Below are 9,245 nucleotides of genomic sequence, written 5' to 3'. Positions count from 1 at the left end.
TTGTTTTTATGGTGTAGTTGGCGATTTTTGCCAACAATCAAAAATAACGCAATTATTCTAAAATGTCTATATGAAAATGTTTCATACTGAGTTCTAATCGAATTAACGCTGCGGAAACTAAGGTCCCAAAAAATAACCTTTTACTTCACAAAATAAGGTAGAATTACAAATGCATGGGGATCATTAGTAAATGGGAAAGCCATTTTAAGAAATCGATAGGCGAAAAATTCCTAAAAAAGTAAAATCAAGCTATTCTTTTGTTTTTCAAAAATGAAAATGAAACGTAAAATGCGTCGAGATTCGTGAAATGCGAAAAAGTAAATATGGGTAATCTCTTCCTGGTTTTTACATAACACGAAAGAAGTGAATTTGAACAAGTAAAAAGACATTGACCTTAGTGAAGATCACCTCAGAAATCTATTTTTAGTAACGGTTTGAGTTTTAGGTCATTAATATTGATCGCTAAATATCCAAAATAAAAGAAGTTATTTCAAATTTAATGAAATTCAAAATGTACATTTCTTAAAGGAAAAATCCTTTGAAATGAAGAAAGAATTTAGAAACAAATACGGAACCCACACACAGTCAGTATAAAAAATCTTAAGCCAACTTTAAAATTTTCTTTTTTTTTTCTTATTTTTTTTAGATAAATGAAAACCACAAAAGCGCTTTTTTTTGTTTTTATTAAGCTCTAAATATTTTCTTTAAATTATTTGCAACATTTTAGTAACATTTAGCATTTAAGAAAACATGATTACTATTTAAACTATGGCGTAGTGTTTTCAATTTAATGCAAAAATAAATGTAGTGACCCATTAAAACAATAAATATTAAAGTTTCTTGATTTCCTTTGATTTCTAAAACTACCTGCTATAGAAATCTTTCTGAAAGGTTTTGACTTTCTTTGTACGATTGTGACCCTGTAATTGTTCTAATTCTGGCTGTATGAAAAAAAAAAGTTCTATAAGTTAGTAGCTTCTTTAGGGTGTGCTCACAAAACCACCGTTTTTAGAATTTTAGGACTAAAGCACTAGAAATATAGCAGTTAGAAGCCAAATACGAAAATTGTGCCATATCAAAATAATTTTTGTTGCAGAAGTTTTCGGACTTACTTTGACCTCTCAAACTACGGCGTTTCTTAATCGGTTCTTAAACTTTAATGGCCGGCCTGATCTTGCTTTGAGTACTGAACCTGTTTTATTTAAGCATTTGGTAATAAAATTTATTGTTGATTGCGTTATGAAAACAATTCAAGTACTTTTATGTTCTTTTTATCACTGATGCAGTTTTACGGTTTCGTCCTCAAGTGAAATTTCTAATGCTTGGTGGCATTTTTAAGGATATTCGTCTAAAAATAAACATTTTAAGTGCATAATATTACATTAACTATAAATATTGTGAAATATAATGTGCATAAAATAACACAATTTATGCAAATGATATTTCATAATATTTACAGCTGTTAATTAAAAATTTAATACATCTGGTATACCAGAAGTATTAAATTTGTAGTTTTCCGCCATTTTGATGACAGTGATACCGGTATCACTGTCATCAAAATGGCGGAAAACCAAAACGGAATGTCAAAAGTCAACAGTTTGCCGAGTTTCATTTATTTATTTATTTTGCATCAAATTGGCTCATTGCGTATGTCATTGTAATTAAAATATTGATTCACGTTATATTTCCTAACGATTTGTATTTTAAATAAAATATTTTAATGAAGCGAAAGAAAAGTTTCGGGTATAAAAAAAATTGGAAAAAAACTAATATTAGTGTAAATTATAAACTAATATTAATATAAGTGGCCGAAAACATTTTTTATTGGCTGTATATATAATTCAGAGCATGCCAACAGATCATTCGAAATATAATGGATAAAAGCTTTTGTTGCTAGGATGGTTGGGTGTTTATTGGAGGTTTTCCTTTTTATTTTGTCACATTTACACCACTCCACTTAGAAAGTTTAAAAGCAAGTTCTATAAAAGAAAGTGTTTACAAATTATTTTTAGCTAATACTGAAAAAAGATAAAAAAATTTACAGTTATGACCAAAAAAAAAAAAAAAATTTCATAAAGTTCTTGAAGCCCTCATTTCAGAACACTGACGTTCTACAGTTCTTCTTTAGAGTAATTCAAATAATGAAAGGCATACAAAAGCGTAAATGATATGTTTTAAGGATTTTAAACTTGTAGAATGTTCCTGTGGGTTTTTCTTGTAAGATATAAAAATAGAAAATTAAAAATAGAAAGATTTAAAAAAAAAAAAAAAAGACAAAAAAAATTGATGATCTTGAAATATATTTAGAAGCAAATATGATCACACAAAAAAAACTATAAGACATTGTTAATACCATCTAAATTTTTGTGTTTATGGCAGTTATAATTATAATTAGACTCTTATGCATGTCATCAAATGAAGATGCGAATATAAAAATAACACGCTGGTTTAAGAAATTTCATATCATTAAAATTTGTTAAAACTTTTTATGATCTAAAGATATTTTAACTAGAATATATGGAAATAAATTATGTGTTAGAATATTTACCTTTGGATAAATATAAGATTCAGTCGATTCAACTGTTGTAGTTATATAAAGGTAGGTCTATTATTAGGTCTATTAAACTATTATTTAAACATTTCACTCAAAAAAATCATTTAGGTCATTTTTCCGACGATTTTCGCATTCAAACACTTAGTCAATTTTTCCTTTCTGATCATAGTAATATTTGAAAAAAGGTTGTCTCTGTCAAATGCAACTTTAAAAGTTACGGTAAGAAAATCACACAAAAATAAAAAGAAACAAAAACAAAATCTTCGAAAATGAGTCAAGTCAATTAGCTCGCCCGACAATTCTAAGCAGCAAATAATAATTTTTAATTTAAAATTAACGCGTACGCGCCACTTTTTTTTAGACTTAAAAGAAATTTTAAATTTCATGGAATAGCTCAATTAATATTTGATTTGTGTGTGAAAAAGTTGTCAACCAGATAATTCGTCATTCGATACTTAGGGAGGCACAAAAAGTAAAATAAAGTAAAAATTACATATAAATCCATTTTATATTTGTCTATACATTTCCGACTTTCAGGACACATGAGTTGCCCAAGAAGATATCCAAGAAGGGGTACAAACTTTCAGCTAGAACAACATGAGGTTTATGTTGTTGAGAATCCTGTTGTAATAGAAATACCTGACAATAATCAAGTTAACTCAGTTAACAACGATAGTGATATTAATGACAGTGTTAGAAATCAAATGAGTAAGTATAGCTAAACCTATCAATAAAAGTATTAATTTATTTGTAATATTTTTTATTTTTGTTAATCAATTGTTTTAATTCACTCATTGAATGATTTTTTAAAATCTATGTTTATTAATTCTGTATGGTATAAGGTAATGATTTTTCACTTTAACTTTTCATAAATTATTTTTACCATTTTATTATGGTAAAATTTTGTTTTGAATATCTATGCCATTTGTTTGTAAAAATAATACCTGTTTTTCATTTTAAGTTATAAAATATTTCAGAAACAAGTTTATAAGTTCTTAAACAAGTTCAGTAAACATGTTTCTCTATTTACCCACTCACTTTTTGTTGCATATAGATTATAGTTAAAGTTTTTAAAATACACATTTCATTAAAAAACTACCAGTGTTGGAATCCTAACATCTAGTCACCTTTTCATTTAAAAAGCTTACATAAGAGTAACTATAGCTTATTGTTTTAAAGAACTGCTTTTAAGTTTAACAGTTTCAATAGCCACCTATTATTGTTTGGTGCTGTAGTTCAGCCAACTATTATTGTTTAGTGTTGTAGTTCAGAATTTTTAACTCTCTGTAGTGATTAGATTACAATCGAACAAAACTAAAAGTTTAATTTAAATGTTTTTTTCCCCACATTCTTACTAAGATTTTTGTAATTGTTTTATTGTAAAATTCATCTGATGATTATCTCTTTCTGTCCAAAAAAAACACTTTGGCACCTAAAAAGAAAATTGAAAAATCTAACAACACAAGGACAGAAGGAATTATTTTTAATGAACAGACTTAAGAATATTTCTATAAAATGTTGCAATTCAAAAAGAAGATTTAAAAAAAAATCAAAACTGAAAAATATATATTTATCTACAGTTTAGAAATAATCTTTTAAAGGTTCTACAAGTTGTTTGCTTGATTCTATGCCACAGAAAATGCACAGTTCTCTCCATGCCTCTTAATTTAAAAGTAAGTGGCTGGTAAAAGATTAAAGTTGATAATTTTATGTGCAGATAAAACTTTTCTTTAAATACCACCAATGCCAATTGCAACAGTTGTTTCTTGCAACAGTTGTTTATTGCAACAGTTGTTAAAAAAAACTGCAGGTAGTTAAAATATTGCTGCTGTAGCGAAAAATTGGTCACTGAATTGTAGTTATTTTTAACATGCTGTTTGGTACTAAAACAAGATAAAAGCAAAAATCTTTTTTGTTATAGTGATATTTCTTATTTTATTCTTTTAACAATTTCTTATAGAGCTTTAAATCTTATATATGAGAATTGTTAATCAGTAAGATTTGAAAAAGTTTTTTTCTTTATTTCTTTATTTGAAAGTAAAATCACATAGAAAAATAGCAAAAATATTTGTGATACAATTGATGCAAGAAATTTCATGTTAACTAATTATATATATTTTTAGTGTATGTAACATGAAATGAGTAATTAAGTTTGACCCACACTTTTACTATATTACTTTTAGACAGATTTTTTGTTTTTAATTTTTTAGATGATGTTAAATGCACTATTGCATCTCAAACAACACCAGGATTGGCAAAGAATGGCCCACCATTGAAGGAAGTAAAAGATCCTGAAGAAACTAGCGACGAATCTAACAATGAAGTAAGCTTATATATCACATATTATTTTGGTATTTTAAAATTTTTAGGTGTTTTTTTCTTTTTATTTATTAAAAAGTAATTTGAATTGTGTCATTTTCATAATTTCTTTGTATAGATCTCTTTTCTTTTTTTTTTTGCATTTTATTACAAATGCATTTTTTTGATCTCTTTATGCTGATTTTATATGAGTTTCATTAAGGAGCAATCTTGTCCTGTCTGTTTTGAAGAATGGACAAACTCTGGGAAACACCGTCTTTGTTCCCTTAATTGTGGACATTTATTTGGTCGTAGGTAAATTCTCAATTGCAATATTTGTTTATTATTGTTATAATCATCATCAATGCCCATATCATCATCAGTAGCACCATAATCATCATTTCTTTTAAAACTTTCTAACAACTAAAATGCGTTTTTATGCTTTTTATTTTCTGTGAAATTTTTATTGTTGTTTTAAATAGTGTTAATATTTATCAATGTGACAGAATTTCTTGCTAGTTGTATTGAAAGATGGTTGAAGGAGCAAAGAAACAAAAATTGTCCCCAGTGTAAACATCCAGCTAAGATAAAAGACATTCGAAACATATATGCAAAGCATTTGAAAGTTCTTGATACCATAGACAGAGATCAGTAAGAGTTCATTTTTAATGCTTGTGATTGTCCTGAAAATAATTTCTATTTGTGTGAAAATTTTAAAATGGTGATCAATTTTAAAAGCTTGTCATCCAGCTTTACAATTTTATTCAGCAAAAAAAAAAGTTGTTTAGATCTTGTTAAAATTTACAGTCAAATAAATAGATAAAACTTGGAATGACATTTGTTAACTCTTTCTTGAAAACTTATTGATAATCAATTAAGATCAGAGCCTTAGATTGATAAAAGATGTCAAAGCTATGAGAAATTTCTAGGTGTATCAATTTTTTTCTTCAGGGCAAAAAAAGAGCTTTTGGAAGAGCAGTATAAACGGCGTAGAGCAGAAGAAAATGAAGCCAAAGCATTGCTGCAGTGTCAACTCCTAAAAGCTGAGATGGAACGCCTGCGACGAGAAGTTGAGAATCATGCTCCAAGTTGCTCAACAAGTTCTTCTTTGTGCGTACTCTCTACTTATTTCCAATTTGCATTATTATCATTTGACATTTTGTTTGTGAAATATTTGTCAACAACTTTGAATTGCCTCTCTGATTATATATATTTCTTTAAGCAGACGAGTTTCAAATCGATCATCTACTTTCCTGGCAACACCACAAAGTTCCTGTCCATTAAGACAGCCTCTTGCTACAATAAACTCAACTCAGTTACCTCCTTTGTCTTCAAGCAGATCATTTGCTTTTCAAAAATCCCTTCAAGTTTCTACAGTGAATTTTTTTTGTTTTAAGTTTTAAGATATTTAAATGATAAATAAAAACAGTTGTATTTAATAGTTTTTATATTTCATTTATACTGATTACTAAATGAAGCTCTTTACACTATGCCAAGTGTTAGTGGAAGATTCTGTATTTGTTTTGTTTTTCATTAAAGATACCGACTAAATTCATTAATTGGTTTTCAGAAAGAGGCACGTGTAATGGCGTTTGATAAAAGCAATACGATGATAGTGGTATCAAAACCATCTCCTAACCAATTATTTAAAGGCTATGGAGTGTTAAAGGTATAATTTTTTTGATGGGAAGTTTATCTTTAAAAAGAACCGATGTTTTTTGTAAACGATTATATTTTATAGTTTATAGTTTAATAAGTTTTACGCAGGTAAGCTCACTAGATTCACGTTGCAGTGAGTTCATTTCTATCCATCAAAATGTGATTCGCGATGCTAAGTTTAACAATACATGTGATCGTTTACTTCTCACTGCGTCCACAGATAAAACCGTAAAAATATCGAACATGTTGAGTAACAGTGTTGTAGTAAGGTATTTAAATTTTTCTTGTTTTGTATTGCAACTAGTAAACAGTAATCTGTAAAAAACTTTTCAGTTTTCAGAATTCTTTTACAGCTATACGTGTCCTGGACCTGTTTGGGCATGTGCCTGGAACGAAGCGAACACCAATATTATGTATGCCGGAATCCAAACCGGAGAATGTTGTATTTATGACATACGGCAAACTAATGAAATGCTCTTAAGTGTTCGACCTCGTTTTGGTGTATACCCTATTGTATCCCTTGCTTATGTACCTGCTGCGGAGGAGAGACAGGGGATGTGGTTCGTTGGCAAAAGATTATATTACTTTACTAGGCTACAAAAAGTTTAACAAAAAAATAAATAAATCTTTATCTTCCGTTATTTAGTACCGAGGGAGTGCTTGTCGGAACATTGCAAGGTGGCTGGTTTATGCATAAAGACGATGTTCTCAATTACACTGACCGCCAACTACTCTTTCCTGAGGGTGAGGAACTTGAAACTTTTTGGTATTAAATTGATGAAATTAAAGAAAGTCCTTTAAAATAAGGTTAAAAAGCTAAGATTTTTTTAGGGCCATGTTCTGGTTTATATTTCGAGCCAAAAACTCGCCATTGCATGCTATCGCAAAGACCAAGTAAAAAATCGTGCAGAGTTACTCATACGGTATCGTTCTGTCTAACAGTGTACAATTTTAATTAAAAACAAAAATTTCACCATGTTTTTTTGATACGTTCGTTGCCAAGCCAATTTTCGTGTGCGCAGCGTTAAAGAACTTTTTGATGTTGTTTCTTAGATATGCTCGTTGTCCGGTGATGGATCAGAGATCAACCCTATCAGAGCGAACGTCGTTCAACAATGTTACGGTGGCAGTAGTGCTCAGTCGTTGACGCGTTCGTGTATTTTTCCATGTCCAGATGATCCGTCTCGATTGATGATCTGCGCAGGAGATGAGTCTTCGTCTTCGGTATTTTATGTGTTACGATTTACGATTAAAAAATTTATTTTTCGGTTTTTCAAGTTGCTGATTTTCCTTGATTTTATTAAAGGTAATACATATGATATTATTTTATTTATAATAAAGGTCATAGTTTGGGATGGCGGGAAACAAGTACAAACATTGACCGCCAGCGGTGGTACTGTATTTGATATTCTCTCCTTCGAAGCATCTGAGTCGAATTTTCTTGCGTCGCTTACGGAAACAAAACTTTCATTTTATCAATGGCAATGAGTAAAACAAATTTCCTTTAAAAGGAACACCTTTTCAGAGAAGTAAATCCAATATTGTGAATAGAACTACGAAACCAAATTTTGTTATTATAGGACATTTCTAAAATTTAAATTAAAAAAAAAAATCAGCGCTGCTCTTCCTCCCCCTTTTTTTATTTTCTCTAAAATTTTCTTTATGTTTTATTGATTTATTTAAAGCAATTAGATATAAATAACAATTATCTATACATGACAAATATTTATACTGTTAATAGTGTCGTGCTAAAATTTCACTAACAAATATTTAAAATGATAATATAACGTCATTTTTTGATGAAGTTTGTATTAAGTCTACTTACTTTGTCACGATGTCGCAGGTTTTTTACGACAACAATCAGTGTACAGTAAAACTGAAGGTAGGAGATATTGTACAGTGTGCGATGCCTAGGTACAAAGTAATGTACAGTATTTCCTACCGTTCAGGTACTGAGCACTTAACTCAGCTATCAGATGCTAACACCAACAACACCAACAACAGCAATAGGTTTTTAAAGGGTAATTTTTTTATCCGTTTATTCGTATGCTATGATTAAACTGTTAAAACAGATCAAAAATGATTTGCTGTATGATTTTGAGACTTGCTTGTCAAACTTACCATGTTTAAAATTAAAATTCTTAAATATCTAATTACAGGTGATAAGGATGATGAGATATAGTAATAGATGGCAATCCTCGTATAGTAACAAAATAAGTTAATTAACAACATACATAGTGTTTATCTAAGCTTTCTTGTTGTAAGTATGTTGAAAGATTTTAAACCGTAATGATATTTGTAATGCATGGGAAGGTAAGAAACTTTTAATATTTGTGAAGGTAAAAAGCATATCTTTGAGATCAAGAAACTAAAATATGACGGAGGTTTCGTACCCCCCTGACTTACGTCCGTGATAATGGTTATTTGTCAAAAAGCTATTAATAGACATACAACTTTTGGAAGGATTCCAATTAGTTTCGGTATAAAGGATCACACAGCACTGGAACAAGAATGCGAAATATGGTATAAAGACACTTTAAGAAGAATATCTGAATTAGGACTGCTAATTCGAACTTTTTTTTAGGAGTTCGAACTTGAACATGTTCGAACTATTTGTGAAAAAAGTTCGAACGTTTTCGAACTTTTTTAATGTACTAAAACACGCAAAATAAAAGAGTACAAGTTAAAAACAAAAGCGTTTACTTATAAAAACAAAACTGTTTATTATTGAGAC

At 29.3% G+C, this 9,245-nt stretch overlaps 1 protein-coding gene across 2 annotated transcripts; it reads left to right on the top strand.

The window, feature by feature from the left end:
- Window positions 1-2,857: 2,857 nt before the first annotated feature.
- On the top strand, window positions 2,858-8,077 carry LOC145186673 (E3 ubiquitin-protein ligase rfwd3.S-like). Of its 2 annotated transcripts, none has more exons than XM_090094781.1 (13): window positions 2,858-3,262; window positions 4,765-4,877; window positions 5,076-5,167; window positions 5,372-5,503; window positions 5,804-5,962; window positions 6,078-6,228; window positions 6,423-6,521; window positions 6,620-6,780; window positions 6,865-7,071; window positions 7,158-7,255; window positions 7,343-7,434; window positions 7,565-7,735; window positions 7,853-8,077. In XM_090094781.1, exons 1-13 carry the CDS (start codon window positions 3,097-3,099, stop codon window positions 7,997-7,999), a joined length of 1,788 nt encoding a protein of 595 aa, XP_089950907.1. In that variant the 5' UTR covers window positions 2,858-3,096; the 3' UTR covers window positions 8,000-8,077. The 2 variants fall into 2 exon arrangements, with proteins under 2 accessions (XP_089950907.1, XP_089950908.1); XM_090094782.1 differs by having other exon boundaries at window positions 2,890-3,262; window positions 5,359-5,503.
- The last annotated feature ends 1,168 nt before the right edge of the window (window positions 8,078-9,245 follow it).

Source organism: Hydra viridissima, unplaced genomic scaffold, assembly GCF_058129835.1.
Source record: "Hydra viridissima isolate aposymbiotic clone 2 unplaced genomic scaffold, HvirCarnegie_v1 scaffold_8, whole genome shotgun sequence".
Taxonomy (NCBI): Eukaryota; Metazoa; Cnidaria; class Hydrozoa; order Anthoathecata; family Hydridae; genus Hydra; species Hydra viridissima.
Note: the sequence above shows the minus strand (reverse complement) of the source record. Positions and strands in the feature narration are given on the sequence as shown.